The 16,699-nt window shown below is 43.5% G+C and overlaps 1 protein-coding gene across 1 annotated transcript in view; it reads right to left on the minus strand.

Moving 5' to 3' along the window:
* Nucleotides 1-16,699, minus strand: part of LOC105677279 (suppressor of lurcher protein 1) — a 225,563-nt gene that overhangs the window by 23,061 nt on the left and 185,803 nt on the right. The window contains exons 9-10 of the mRNA XM_012375792.2: nucleotides 4,031-4,217; nucleotides 103-293 (exon numbers count right to left, since the gene is read on the minus strand). Of these exons, the coding sequence (XP_012231215.1) occupies nucleotides 103-293; nucleotides 4,031-4,217 (378 nt within the window). The remainder of the gene's footprint in view (nucleotides 1-102; nucleotides 294-4,030; nucleotides 4,218-16,699) is intronic.

The following is a 16,699-nucleotide window of genomic DNA, read 5'->3' on the forward strand; positions in this document are numbered from 1 at the left end:
ACTGCGAGGAAATGTAGTCTTTTCTTACTTCATTTTCTATTCAGTTGCGTAAAGTATGTCGGTGGGAAACTTATTATTAAAGACGATGTATCGTGCACTTACTTTCTATGAAAGAGTATGTCGCTTTAAAGCCTCTCGAATGGCGGGATGACGTTAGTCCCTGAAATTCCAAGGAAAGTCGCGGACCGTTGCTCATGACAGGCCGCGGTGGTGTTTCTCCACAGAACGAGTCTATTTTGTCCTTCTTTCCGTCTATATGAACGTATGCCACCAGTGAATCCACTCCGCCACAGCTGTAACAAATAAGAAAAAAAATATATTTATGTCATTCCCAGGGTTATATCGCGCGTATATTTTTACATAAAAATTTTTGAAACAAATTTTAATTAATACATATTTGCGGCTGCGCAGCAGCTAAATTTGATACTTTCAAGCGTGATAATTATTGTGGGAAGCCACCATTTCCATTAATTTCAATAATTACAATAATTGCAGGTAAATTATCTCTTGCCTCTCGCGCGGATTTATTTTATCATATAATATTATGTAATGGTATAAAAGAATAAAAGAGAAATGTAAATGTTAGAGAAATATATATTGCGGATATTTAATAAAAAAACATATATTTGTGATTTTATGAATGTTGGATGTAAAACAGCGATTCTTATTGCGACAATCGCTTTGGGCGATGTTAAACATTTAGTATAATTGTTAAACATCAACTATCGCGCACTGTTGTTTTAGCATTGCTTCGAACGCAGCCCCCATCACCGTTACAAAACATATTCGATAGGAAAAACTTTTCATTTTCTCGACAAAAGACGCTCCTCCACCAGGGAAACTCGTATTTCCATTCGTTTCTGATTTCACGTCCCGTTAGAACAGAGGAATCAAGATGTATTTGTCCCGGTACGCCAGCGGGACATGTACTTGCAACACGTTGCGCGCGTTGTGCAATTTTATATTCCATGCTTACGGCGCCGCTGGCAAACTTTGGACGATAACTCGACACCGGGTTGACACTCTCGAGTCTGGACTTTCGAAAACTCTTAACACACAAGAACTCACTGTTGTCCATCGCGGGGAAATTATCCGCATGCAATCGCGTGCAATCGCTTTGTCTGGTTAGAAATACCGGAGTGACTGCGATCAACTGTGAACAATTTACGAAGCGTCTAATCACTCTCATCGATAATGCGATGTTTCAATGCTTGAAATCGTAATAGATGGTCGAGATAATATCCAGCCATCGTTGTTTTGAATATTGATATTTTGAATATTAATAGACTTCCTAGACATGTTGAACAATAATATAAAAGTTAGTACCAATATAGAGAGACGAGAGAGCGCAGTTTGATCAAATATTTGTATGTATGTGAAATCACTGGACCAATATTAGATAATTTAGTTATTGAAGTCTGCATAGCATTTATCAGCAAATATATTGCAAATGTTGCTCTTTGAGAAGCATAAAAAAGAAGCCACACGTGCACAAAACTACATATTCGATAAAATATATACAAGTAAGTAGCGCTTGTATTTAAGTTTACTTTGAAATATAATGCTAAATGCAGAGTTGTATCGGTATTAAATTTTTCAATGTTCACTAATATAATTTAAGAGAAAAAAAAAACGATGTGAATTTGATGTGATTGCAAAACTGATGACAGACTAACTAATGTAACATAATGTAATGTTGCACGATACATGTTCAACCAGAGATGCGATTAAAACATCAGAGAAAGCAATTTTCGAAACACGCACAATTTAAATCAAGTTACAAAACTACAATATTTTGCAAATTGCCAAATGTGAAAAAAATTGTTTATTTTTTTCTCTTTACGATGGAATAATAAGGCAAGCTTTAAAAGCATAATCATGTTGAATCCATTTTCGTATAAAACTAGCCTTATTCCCTCGCTGCATTTGCTGTTTGAGCATTCCTATTATGTGCGGCTTCTATTTGAGCTCAACGTGCTGTGGTTTAATGTATCATAATTATGCAATTGTCCTGCGGGCACGATCCACAATGGACGGCTTTTAACCAGCCAATTTACAATTTGCAAGACATAGCAAGTGAGCGCCAACACATAACGCACGGTAAAGAATATTATTTGGCTATTCAGGCAGGCCTATGTTGTATGATCATGTGCAGTGATTTCGTACATAAGCAAATTTGTGTGGTGCGATTGCATGAATGCGCGGCCATGTGCTTGGAGGAAAATTTCGACCAATCCATTCGGATGATTGGAAGGAAACTGGACAGGAAAATCAGATGTCGGCGCGGAGCTCTCCAACGTTCTATTCGGAAGAAACCCCTCTAGCATTTGAATGCACTCGTGGGCATTACCAGCAGATACGCTATAGTATTATGAAGCGTCTATTATGAACAAATGCGATAATGTGGAGCGAGAGGAAAATTATTGTAGTATCTTTGAATAAGTTATTGTTTTACAACTGTGTTAAAATCAACATTTTCCACAGAAAAGAACTAAAAGGCAATTTAAAATTGTGTTGTTTCAAATTTTCGTTATTCTTAAAAACCAGACCACTTTTACAGAGTTTTACAGAGACTAGGATATTCTCTTAAACTTTACATGTGACAACATTATAATGCAGAAAATGCTTCGTGACGCATTTTTCGAATATTATTTTCTAGCGCGGTGAATATTATTTTCTCTACTATGGGTGAAAAATCTCTACATTTACCTATATAACTTTATAAATGTAATTTCAGTTATGCTAATAACTGCGAGAGAATGAACTTATCCAGAACTTTGTCACTTCATATACTAGCAGTACAGAGAAAGGCGAGATGGTATCACCGCCATTATTCACCTGCGCATTATATCGATCGTAGAGAGTTGCCGGAGTTTATTTGACCGTAACTATCATCTTAAAGACAGAGAAGCTCTCTTGATTCTCGCGAAATGCACGACAGACAATTATGGAACAGGGAAAGTGCCACTTAAACGTCAGTTCAATAGTACGCGCGACCGCTAATTAAATGGTGTTTAAGACCAGCCGCCTGGAAAATGAATGAGAGGATAAGTGATCGCAGCGAGCACAATTGTCGGAGAAGCATTGTATCACAAGCGGCGTTTCCCAGCGGTATTTCCTATGCCGATCTATTTCTTCGGTCATGACGACAGATTCCCTCTTCAATCTCTATGTTGAGGGTGACGCCCTCGGTCGAGCTCCACTGCGGAACTTTCGAGTGCAGGTTCGCCCTCGCGAAAGGTCGATCAGATTTTTGCAAGTAAGGATTCGGACTCTTCTCCTCGGGATTTAAATAAAATTACTATCATTGGTAAGTGAGCGTGCAGCTTCGCGTATACGAATGGACAAATTTAGGTGAATGGATATTGACCTGGGAGGTAGAGAAATATACGATGTGCGCAGCGATGTGTCGCAACAATTCGGAAATTTCCAACCAAGGTAACAATTTTATCGTGCATTCGCTAAATTGGAGTTGGTTGCGGTTTTCCCGCACTTTCGGCATCGTACGATTTTTACAAGCGAAAAGCACTAGGCTGGAACATGTTAACTTACAACACAGAGCAATACTAACCTCTTACGTCCTTTTTCGAGAGGGGGAAAGACGACTCATGAAAATTTGAGATTGTACTTATCGTACTCCGGCTCGTAGGGGTCTGAAGGCGGAGTAGGCGACGTCTGTTATACGCGTGTAGATACATAATGTACCTTGTAGCATACGCCTTTTGTGTCGTAAGAATGGACTAAGGGTACTAGACACAATGATATGTATCGCAAGAGTGCACTGTTACTAAACACAATGATGCTGCATGCACTCGTGAAAACACGGTACCGTACGAATGCGGCACATACACGACGTTCAAATCGATTGCACGGCTATACGGCGACTCGTGCCTTTGACGAGACAAATGAAATTTTATCATTCCAGATGTATCCGCACGATAGATATAATTTATCACGGGATACAATTAGTCTGCGCGCTAATAGCAGACGTTTAATAATTATCATTAAAAGATATATTAAATAAACTTACTCATTTGGATCGCTCGGCGAATGAAACAGATTCAGGTCCTGAAATACCACTTGCACCCGCTCTTTTCCTCTTCCTTGGAAATCGTATGTACAATGTGTCCTGGCTGGATATGGGTTCGGGTATCCCGGCGACATGACTATGCCCGTTTTCGTTGAATCGCTGTTGTAAACCATGTCGCAGAGTGACGCTGTAACAAAGAAACGCGTGGTGACTTAACGAGCGGCAACAGTCGACGAATAAAAAACTAATGTAACGAAAGTAATTAATTGACGCACGCCGAAAGAGGAGGAAGAAAGGCCAATTAAATTACGCGACAGTTTTTTCTTTCGCAACACTCACTTTTTGCATGGAAAGATATATTGCACGAATTAAATTATGAATACTTGTGTGTGTGTGTGTGTGTGTTGCCTGTATTAAATTACAAAACAATATGTAAACGAGCACCGGCTCTTTACACCATTTTCGAGGACGTATTCCACAAAAATCATGCAAAGACTACAAAAATATGATAATAATTATGACATGTGCATATTAGTTACATTAATATTCCAAATTGGGATACATGACACATTTTTTAAATCACATTTTTAAAGACGGAGAAGGAAAGACAAGTGACAAGAAATATGGAGAAAAAATCTCGACGTGTGTGAATAATAACGAGTGAATTTTGGGATAAAAGATCTATTTTACATCTATTAAAAAATAAACTAAAATGATAATATAAAACAGATATTCACACTTAGATTTGTCGCATTTCTTTTCACAGTTTCACCCCGTCTTTATGAATCTGTATCATTCGCATAGCGTTAAGATTGAACGAGTCTCACAAGGAGCAAGGTACGAAATTATTTAATGTGATAAATATCTTAACCCGCGTTGCCGCGTATAACGGTACCGCGATTGTAGCGCATACTCGTTTCGAGTCTCTACGCTTTAATCTTCCCGACAGTTATTAATCTTTCCGTAATTTAACGCCAGAATCGCTGAGGTGCGCTTCGCAAGATGAATCTCCCGAAGAAATGCCGTCATTAGGCAACCCCTGGCGTTACGAACGTAAACGTGCGTACTTGTATATTTCCTCGTGAATATATTTTCGCGATTCCCACGAATTCTCTCTCTCTCTCTCTCTCTCTCTCTCTCTCTCTCTCTCTTTCTCCCTTTCTCTCTTATAGTAAACAGTGCGATGTCTATTCGTCCGTAAACTGTTAGTTATGTAATATAATTGTAAAATGCATGTTGCTCGTTCAACGAATTAAAATTACGCGTTACCTATGCGCCTGGTAAATTGTAACGAAATTAAAAATTACACAATTTTGACAAATTGTTGAATGCACTTGTCACAATTGTAGGTAGAATAATTATCGGGAATTATCTTTTTATATAAATTGCTCATACGGGCCACCGCGTTCGGGGAGTGTTAACTTATCGTTGACTTGGTTCAGCGACTACTAGGGGTAATTAATATTGCTATGCGATGTGTATAATCGGGACGCGGAAAAGCCGGCTTAGGGATGTAATAATACATTGCTAAATACGGGAGGACCGTAATTCATCGTTGGCTGCGCGATATACCTGCGCGAAAATGTGTTGACGCAGGCCGGGATACCATAGAAATTCGATAAAACTGTCATTTGGACAGGGTCACCGTTGCTCGGCAATCTCGGGACTCAAAGCCACCGACACCAGGGCCGACAATAGCCTTTATCGAGTTTGGAAAAAGTAACGCAATATCTCTCGGCCAGCTAGCTTCTTTAACGATCTTCGTGCACGTATATATATATATATACTTTGTATATATATACACACATACACACACACACATATTTCTTTTTCGGCTTCGAGTTGACGAGAAAAGATATTTGTATCAGTTCCGGTGTGCCGCTTTTAACGGTTGCATTCGAGAGGGAAAGGCAGTCTTGATACGACAAGGACCTGATGCACTGAAACTGGAAAGGCGCAAGGTATCAATGCGTCGCGTCGTCGTCAGTCATGAATGTTGTATGAGTGTTTGTATCAGAAGCGTACTTATCTCGAACTTTGCGTTGCTACGAGAATATTGGAAATATCTTTCGTACTGTGCTCAAGTTCTTCCCCTTTTGATCCGTTCTCTCCTCTTAGCGTCCTTTTTAGCTCGATTTCCGTTTCTGAGACTTATGCCTACAGTAATGTGCTTGACGTGTGTTATGCGCATCGGCTGAATATTTGAGGCCACGCGAACGTTTCCCCGAACATGACAGTCTGTCAAATTTAACATTATTTACTTTCAGTAAATAATGGAAAAATTGTGCATTTTTCCATTAATTTTCTTCGCCATTTCTTGGTCGTTTCTTCAATGCATAATTCTCACTTGAACGGTGTTATTGGAAATGTTGGGCTGGAAATGCGCATTATGCTGTGCCGTAATGGCCACCGTCGTCTAAAGCTTTCTTATTGTTGAGCATCGTGCGTCGCGCCATATATATATATTTGCAGGGAAACTTAGGAGAGAATGCGCACCACGCAAAAATAAAGAAAGTAGAAGCGGACATTACGATTTTGCGGGCATCTAATATCGTGAAAATAGTATGCAATGGCACTTTGCTCGGCGCAGCTATGTTGACCACGTTTAACGATATTCGATTAAAAATACATTAACTCTATGAAATTGCGTCGATGTAGATTAGCTGTCCGATCTCTGGACAATTGTCTCTCCATTAATCAATCTACCGGTCTATCAATTGACAATTTAAAAAATTGAACAAAATTTTTCAGACTTTTCTTCAATAATTCATACATTGCTTATCGTATTTTTAATTTAAATATCGCCAGTAACCAGCGAGTTATCGACTTTTGAATATCGCTTATAAAGGAGGCCAAATAGCGCAAGACCAGGAAGGAGATGCGCGGCAGAAGCGGCAAACGTTTTAATTTGCATTCATGAGCCGTCCTCTCAAAATTCTTAGAGTCACCAAATATTCCAAGTACGTCTCCCGTTATATTTGGGGAACGAATTCACTTACAGCGATCAATTTCTATACTCGCGAGGATATTGTGCTGTCAGACGTGGAGCTGTTCCGGCAAGATTGGCAATCGACGGTTTTTAGAATAGCGATCGTTGCTTATGTAAACTGTCATATATTATGTATGAGGAACGATATCGGGAGAGAAAACGGTACTGTGCGGAATTTCTGTGTGCAACTTTCGTACAAAAGTTACGACGGCGCGCGAGCTGTCCGAAACTGTTTCACACACACACTAATAATTGGTGAAACGCCACGATGGATACTCTAATCTAAAGCGCAATTTTACGCTGTCGCTTTATTCGCGAGAAAAGAACTTTCAGAAGCATTCGGCGTATGGTGACGATTTCACCGTGTTGTTTTAGAAACTTCCACGCTGCGTCGAGTAATTGAAATGGGCGCAAACACACCACGCGGTGTGATACGCGTCGCGTCGTGTTGTCGGAATAGTTTTAAGCTCGTTTCACTGGCGGATATATATACGAGATATATATCCGCAATCTATCTGCATGGTACAGCCGGTGGTCAGCGGGCGAAAAGGTAGCATTGCGCTCTGCAACGTAACGTAAAATTGTTGACAATCCCCGTCTTACCACAAATCGCAGATTTCCTAATTAAACAGCACATTTAGCCGGGAACAACCGAGTCAGCAGCCGCCGGCCCGGCGGGTATTAATAATTTACGAACTTTGTTGAAATTAATTTGAACGCCATTTGCGAGCCGCGTCTTGGCGGTAAGTCCTGTCCCAACTCCGCAGATTTAAGCAACTCCTTCTCCCTTCTGCCCACCCTATATCCGCCCCTCACTCAGCAGAATCCGTACCGGGGATATATCCGCATGGGTTTCCGGTTCCGCTCGAATGATGAACGTTCATATTTTCTTGCGCATTTTGGCGTAACCACCACGACACGAACATCCGTGCGCGCACCGCGCCCTTGCGGCAGTAGTCGCGGAACGACTGCAAAAAGTTTGTCGTCCGCCGTGAAATTTCATTCAGACTTTAAATTAGAGTTTTTAAACACCTTTCCTCGATCACTCCGAAGCGATGATGCCGCGATGAAAAATTGCTTTCTTCAGTTGCCCGATATCGAAGGACGCGTGTATATATGTATATGTATGTATGTATTACACAGAAATAAAACCATCAAAAATCCACGTTTCGTTTTTCCTCGAAATTTGCAAATCTTACTCAATTCGCATTCGTGGAGCGTAAACGCGTCAGGCGCACTCAAGGAAAAATTTTTCACAATTCGTATATTCAATGCAAAGCTGAGTTATGGTCTTATGAAAAAGATATCGTCGATCAATCTTTCACGTGGCATTAGTTTGCCGCGATACCGAATGTTTTTAGAAATAAAAGAAAGCCACTAGTAAAAATTACTTTGAATCACAATATCGCGTACGTAAGATAATTGATTAATTACGCAGCTTTCCAGACAATAGCACTTCGTTGCATAAGCGTTGCTAAGTGCTCTTTAACGCGCGTTTTTTTTCTTCTCTTTTGTGTCTCCTCCCAGCGGCGCAAATAGCTGCTACGAATAGATGAAGATAAAAAAGATGTAGCCTGCGGCCTAGAAAAAGGTTATCACCTACTTTACTGGCTAGCGAGCAGCTCGTTTATCGTTTGCAGGCGCGTTAAGTGACCTTTGAGAACTCGCAAGTTCAGCATACTTTATTATTCGGTAAAGGTCAATAGTTGACTATTAATTTTATCTATAAATCTAAAACTATAAATTACGCACGAATCTAATATCTAGCTCGATGTTTGTCATGTGAGATTCGAGGAAAATTTTATAAAAATGCTCTTTCTGTTTCGACAAAACAAAATGGACGAAAAAATGTTTCATAAATATTATAAAGAATTGAAAGCTCGCTTTACGCGAGCGAACCGCACAGCTCTATTTATTATGGAAAACGAATATTTCAATGGATTCCAACATCCTTAAGAAATCTGTGACGATATTGAATCCTTTGCAAAAGGATTTCCTTTCTCAATTTCCCTCGAAATTTTGCCAGAAAGAGCCGGTAATCAAAAACGCTTGAATCTTGCGGGCGAAACAAAAGTTGACGCGAAATCCGTGGGAAAGGCTACAATGAATTTTTCGCCGTAACATATGATCGACGATGTCCAGCGCAGACACAATCGGCGGTTTGGCGGCCGATTCCAGCGCTCTTCGACGGTATTTAATGTCATCGATAAGACACGACGACAGTTAAAGGGGGCATGACGCACGCCGGAAACAGACCAACATGGTCTTTACCGGGAAATTCCGCGAGATTGGCGCAGCGCGGATATATATACTCTGGTGGTGATTTTGTCTTAGAACGAGCCGGATCCGCCGTTGAAGAAATAAGGAGGAAACGAGACAGAGAAGCGGGAGCAGACGAGCTTCTCCGCTGTGCCGCACAGGAGATAAGGGTACCGGGAACCTGTAAGGAAATGAGAGAAGGGAGAGGGAGAGAGAGAGAGAAAGAGAGATGCAGAGGCAGGTGCGGAAGGAAAGCAGGGAAGAGGAGGAGGACGGAACGGAAGGCAACTTACTTAACGTTGCTACAAAATGGAACGGTAACTAATTCCGACTAGGTCGGCTGATTTATCGGCTTTTCGCACCGCGTCGTCGCACTTTGTCGCCGCTTTCCCCGATGACTCCGCCCGACTTGTCTCGTCGTCTCTCGTTCTTCGGTTTCTCTCTCTCTCTCTCTCCCCCCCCCCTCCCCTGCCTTTCCCGTGCTCGTCTGCCGTTCGACGCAACCCTGTTCGGCGTATCTGTCTGTTGTGCTGTTTGCATCTCGTAAATTATAATTGTATTATTTTCTGCCTCTGTCGGTGTAAGAGGCAGTGACTATCCTCCTTAACTCGTACTATGCATTCTCTGCGCGTTTATCGTCGCCGACGCCGGCCGGTCGTCTTTTTTTCGTCGCGGCCAGTCGCCTCGCCTCGCAACGGCCGAATATTTTGATCGATATCGTTTCCAACGTTCGATCGCCATTTCCATTAGCTGATGAGCTCGTCTCTTTCGCGCGTACAACCGGGAAAGAATAGAAAAAGTTCGCGGACGAATGGCGCAGGGTCGGCGCGGTGGAGAAAACGTGTTTTATGCGGCGGGCGGTGCCGGGCGAGCGCGTTAAAGTCAATGAAATATTTAATCTTTGCACCTCGCTTACTTTCCGCATCGGCTCATTTCACCGTGGATTCTTGAATGTATGGAAAAACATCTGGATGAATTAACGAAACGGTCTTTTGAGAATCATTGATCATCGATAAAATAATACTCATGCGTTTTAATGAATTTGCATTCATATTTTTATTGAGAAAAGATTGAAATGGCGCATTCACCTCTTTACTGTTTCGCGTTGAATCAATATCCGCGAGGTGTTTGAGATCGGCGCGTCGATTCCGACATATGATTCCATAGGTAGAGCATCCATCATCTATCAATGCCAACAAGCAGCTTGCGCGGAGTTGGTCCATCGAGATCTCAATTAGCGACGATAAAGCTCGCAGTATGAATGAACCGTCCGCATCAACGGGCCGCACTATAACTTGGTAATCCTCACAAACTCGGTTATAAACTTAATCCTTTCACTGCGCTAAGTCGTTGCAAAATACTTGTTACACGATGTACTCAATGTGGTCAAATGATGCAGAAACTCCGACTAAGCAGCATATGTAGGTATAATGGTCGCGTATGCATCAGCGGTGCGGAGCGTTGGGAGCGCAATCAGGAACGATTCTTTAGCGACGACAGAATTTAACGCGGAAGAAAGGTACCGGTGTTCCGATGTGAGATATCGCGGCCGAAAAGAGGTCAGATTGGACTAATTACCATGAGAAGAATTGCCCTATGAAAAAGTATTAAGTTTCAGATGTATAAAATCTTCCCTTTCTCTTTAATTTCGCCTTTCTCCGCCAGCCGTAGCCGTCCGACGATGTGATTTATCTCAAGGAGCCGCAGAGGGATTAAAAGCGCGAGTTTGAAAGATGTTTCCGAAATATATCTCTTCCGCTCGCCATCGATCAATATAATCGCGAAACACTTTGTGATAATTTCGCTTCTCCGCGTGATTAGACTTTTGCGACAGGACTTTATCTTGCGTAAACGCAACTTTTAGCGCCTGCGATACGCACTCTACACAGTCGCATATCTTTTTCACGAGACATCCGTTAAGACCGCAAGCTAACGGGATTCAGACCCGGCACGAAACGATGGCCATTCTTCACGGAGAGAAGGTACCTCCGTCCTTTTATTTTTTTCTCACGTTCGTCGGACAGACCCGGGACGATCGGTAATCGTGACAGCCGATCGCTCTTCCGGAATTCAGCCGGAGGACAGCGAGTTCTGCGAGGAGCTCTCTCCTTCCCGCTTTTTTCCCCCCTTCTCTCTCTCTCTCTCTCTCTCTCTCTCTCTCTCTCTCTCTCTCTCGCTTTCTCTTTGCGCCTCTCCTATATCCCGGGACTCGAGGACGAGGCAGGTGGCAATGATTAACGCGTTTCCCAAATGTCTACGGAGAAACGTGAAATTTTGCGGCTGCCCGGAGAATTCTGCGAATCCGCGGAATTCGCGTGGTCAGAGAACGAGTCTCGGTCGTTCATCATGCGAATGCTCGCTCGCGATCCGCCGCGGTTCCGCGCGGTGTCGCAGAAAGCCATTGGAGAAGGAGGCGGCGACGAGCGCGAGCCGAAGAAACTGGCAATTAAGTGTCACTCGTGCGCCTCGGACGAGATGAAGAATTGCGCCAGCCATTCGGTGCACGAGGAGCTTACACCGCCGAGATGGCGTTTATATTAGCGCGGGAACGGTAACGGAGCGCGAAGCTCATCGCGTTTCTTCCTGCCGACTCTGTGCACTGCGGAAGTTTTATACCGCCGGCGTGGCTATAAACGCCGTTATATTAAGACGGTGCGACGGCAGGTTTTTCGTTGTGCAAAATGTTGGGTGGTAAACGCGAGAGAGTTATGAAGTTTGAATATTAAATATCTCAATGATTAAGCGTACGCACGGCTCCAAATTGACAATCATTTTCTTGCGCATTGTCTTTTATTCCTTCAACACACACTTTACGTCCGAAATGCTCCTTTTCTTTCTCTTCAGTATTCTTTCGTCTACGTCTGGATTGTGGTTACGTCCTTCTAAAGATGTAAATAAATCCTTGCGTATGTCGCGCGTGTGCCTGTGGATCCACGAAATCCTCGATTTTGGGTAATGTCGCCGTTTCGGCGATATATTTCACACTGATCACTAGAGTTCTTTCCCTGTTGACTCGCAGAGAGCGCAGCTGCTCGCACAGCCAGCGACGATATATCACCGACGAAGGTAAATACGATACCGTTCCGATTTTCGGAGCAAGATAAAAATTCGCTGTTCACATTTTGTTGTTTGACTGCGTAATATCCGGAATATCGATAAACCACGGATACAAAAGCTAAAAAGCTTAACGCAACGTCGTAAAAGTCAATCAAAATGTTATTTGAAAAATTGCAAAGTCTGTCGAATTAATGAAACTGTGTTTCCTTTACACCCTCTCTATTTCCTCCTGTCGTACCACTGTATGCATATGTATCAAAAAGCAGAGCGCGAAAGATGAACTTTTTAATGTTATTTAATTTTTCAACCGTTTATTTGTCTAGCCGTATTTACAGTGGAACTGCGAAAATGGAATTGAGACATAAAACAGCGTTTTGTCAGAAAAATCATTATACGATATACTGCAACTGTTTGGTTTTCGTCGCCGTGCAATTCATATCACGATGTTACAATCATTTTATTAATGCCGCTAAGTACACGTTGCAAAACTCATGATTGTCTGTATTGTCTCTCCTCATATAATGTCCCGTCTAAATCATAAATTATGGTGAAGAGCTTTCTAGTCGATATATTCGTGGTTCGTTATTTTCCCTTGGAACCAATAGATGCGACATGGCTGCAGCAGGCTTGGCTCGATACACCGCTTTAGATCGGGTCGTAAATATTCTCTAATATCTGCCAGCCATAATGTCCGCTCATACGTGCCGCTGAAAATGTAAATACGCGTACTTCCTTAATGGATTCCGATGTGCGTAATGGATATCACTCTCTTAATATTCACTCATAGGCAAAAAATTTGATTATTACGCGAAGAACTTTGTTTCATAATCGCGGTGCACGTCAAATTTAATTGGATTAAAAAATAATTCAAAAATAACTTGCAAATATTCCATTGGAAATTAATATGATACATCCCATACACCCATCTCTATTACCGATGTATAGATGTTCTTTGATCAGAAGCAACATGATAACGGTTTTTGCGGAAAATCCAATTCCCATTTCCAGATGCGACCATCGATGAATATGGAAGTACGAAGTTTCCTAATAGCGCGCGCGCAGCGGATAATCGGAAATTCGTGTAATCGGTTGGAAGCGCACGGTTACATCCAAATACACTTTCGCTCACCTGCCTGGTCGCGAGAGACATGTTTCGTCGAGGTTCGCCGGGGAAAAGATTCGATTACTTTTGCCGATTATTCCGAAAATGCACAAGTTTATTTTTATTCTCATAAGAAAGAGAACGGGTCGCAAATGTGCTTAATTGCCGAATTGTTCGTCTCGCTTTCCGTTTGCCTCGTTGGAATTATTGCCATTGTCGCAGCGTGCTTTTCAGTCGCTTGGCATTATTTAACCATGTTTGTTTCATTTGGCTCGTGGCTATGTTATTGCACACCACGCTTTCACTGCACAGAGTTTTATGCAATTGCTCATATGAAATCAAGTCCCGAGGGATAGTTAATGACGTCCCGTTCTCTCTGTTTCAGTGCAGTCTGCAGTCCAGTGCAGTCCAGTGCAGTTCAGTGTGGCAGGAATAATACGATATCTCCGCATGCGTGTGTATCCGCTATAGACATTTGTACGTCCCGAGGTAAGATTAACATGTGGGCGTTTCGTCCTCACATGTGAATATAGCCCTTATGAGAATTAGTATTTATTTTACATTAGCTCTTGCAACTACAACTATGAGGGATTGGATAACACACAACTGTTCGAGCTAGTCTGTAATATAAATGTTATTGACCATCGTATCCTTCTCGACTTCTGAGAGAGTCTCGCTTCCGTCCGAAGCCGTGTGCGCGCGCCTTTGTGCGCCATATCCCCGCGAGCGTCGGAAAACTTCTTCTATATAATAGTGTACACGGCTTCGGTGTACGGCCTCCATAAAATGCTTTATTTAAACGCAGCTCGCGCTCGCAGACTCGTAGAGATCCTTCGAACCGTGGCGAATCGGATCGATGCCCTTTATAGAAGGCGAACTCCAATTTCCTGGCCGTAATACCTTTCTTTCCGCCGATAAGTGCGCGTCTCATAAATTAATCTGCAGACCGGAGTCCCGGCTAAAGTCCCGAATGTGCGCGGCGCACAGGCGCGCGAGCCTTTAAGGAATTCCGCGCAGAATTTTTGCCGCACCGACCGACGATGTCTCGTCGGCGGTTTCCTTCCGCGTCGGAACATCGTTCGAGGAAAGGAAGCGAGGGAAGACGGCGCGTCGCGTCGCCGCGTCCCGAGTTCACTTCGTTCCGCTTCGCGTGAGATTAACTCCCCGGTCGTCGTCCTTTATAAATTCAGAGGGAGAATTTGAGACTCGCATTCGCGTGTGCTGCCGTATCACGCGCGTATCATTCGCGCGTATCGGGACTCGTTATACAATTCCCGTGGGTTATGAAAGCGGCGCGAGGAGGGAAGTAGAGACGAGACGAGAAGAAGAGATTTGCGCATGGTGGTCTTCAAAGGGAAGAAAATCGTATGTCGGAAATAGAGGAAAAGCCGGGGAACGTCGATATCTGTCGGGCGATCTGGGACCTCGCAATGAGAGTCACGCGCCGCGCTCGCGCTCGCACCTCTGTCTCTTATCTCCTTCCATTCGTCCGGTCGCATCTACAGCAACGACGCTAGATTAGCCAACGAGAGGACGCGGAAGAGGCGGAAAACGCGACATGGCGTGAAAAGATATTATTTTTCTATAAAACAAAAATTAAAAAAAATAACCATCCGGCCGAGCGCGTCAACAATCGTGATTTCTATGTCAAAAGCTGTAATTCGACTCTGGTATTTTGCGTGCACGTGCGCACGTTTTTATTACCGCACAGTGGCATGCACCGCGTCGTTATAGCGCTTCCGCTGATCGAATAACGCGGCGAAGATAAGACGGAAAACAGAAAAATCGTATTTGCACTTTACTCAAAGGTGAAAAGAAAAATTAGATATCGGGGGCGACGAGCAGCTCTCTTAAAGAAACGAAAAGTTGAATGAAAATTCTGCTGTCGGTGAATGCCACTTTCGCTCGGGCACGAGCGACGGTATATACGATGGAGGAATTCGCTCCTCGCTTAGCTAGCCCGCCGGATAAATTATTTTATCGCCGCGCTTTATCTCGTTATACAGTCTCCGGATGCTGGAGAGGATAGCAGACGGAAACGAGAACGCTGTATCGGCAACTCCCTCTCGCCGTTCGCCGGAATCGCCGTCTTTCTCGTCTTTAGTGTTTCGTGAAAGGAGTGGCACGAAAATAAGGGAAAATCGAAAGATCGAGTATAATAATACAACGACTTTCCGCAGCGACAAGAGTTTCTTTTCGAGCGCCGATGCACTGTAGTTCCACCACGATTTTTCTTCCGAGAAGCTCGGTCCGCCCACTGGCAGGACAACACGCGTATACCACGGGCACGGATTTATCCGAGATAACGTGCTTCTCTCTCGCGGAGATAAGATTCCGGCACCCGTTGGAACAACGTCCGCCGCGAAATCCCCGGTTCGCGTAATTCCCCGGCTCTCTGGAATCGCTAGTACCAGAATCCACCGGTGCCCTCGAGGTCGTTTGTGGATGTAGTTGCCGTGCCAGAGAGAATATCTCCTCGATATCCGAATGGTTTCGTGGCAGGTGGCACGCGCGGGGAGAAGGAGGAAGACAACAAAACGCATTAACACTAATCTGTCCGTACGTCGGGCGCAGTCAATGGCGCGGCACGAATCCCATTTGTCGCCGGCGACGTCTCGTGACATTACGTGCCGCTGTGCGCGATGTAGACGGTCGCGAACGACCGTCTGTACACGGCGCGATACATGTACAGAAGGTGCGAGAAAAGTTTTTGCTGCGCAAAAATCGCGATAGTTACATATCGACATTTATTTCAATTTTTTTACATCTCTCTTTTATAAATCAGGTTTTGAAGATTTCTAAGAGCGAGGAACTTTGTGAGAGAAAAATGTGAGAGAGCATCCGCCGCTAGGCTCTATTATCATTTCACCGTAAGTAGGATGCGATCCAAACTCTTTGCGTGTCGGAAAGGCGCGATGGCGGCACAGCGCGCTATGGCCGTCTTCGATTCGGTCCGGCCAAGTTCCAACTCTCCAGATAGGAGAAGGCAACCACGTACAGACGTTGGAATACGAAAACGCGAGAGGTCACGGGAGGAAGAGGCAGAGAATTCGTGGGTTCTGACCTGACCGCTTATCGAACGTGGTTAGCGGCACCAGCCACTCTCGGCTTATCCCTCAGGACACTGTCCACCCACGCCGAAGTCAACCTGACTATCTGTCCTACCGTCTGGTCCTTTGCATTTGGATTAGATGGTGCAGATTGGGACATGCGAATGGAACATGACGTAGATGGTTGTTTCCGAGTTTTAGTAAAAAAGTTG

This window comes from Linepithema humile, chromosome 4, assembly GCF_040581485.1.
Source record: "Linepithema humile isolate Giens D197 chromosome 4, Lhum_UNIL_v1.0, whole genome shotgun sequence".
Classification (NCBI taxonomy): domain Eukaryota; kingdom Metazoa; phylum Arthropoda; class Insecta; order Hymenoptera; family Formicidae; genus Linepithema; species Linepithema humile.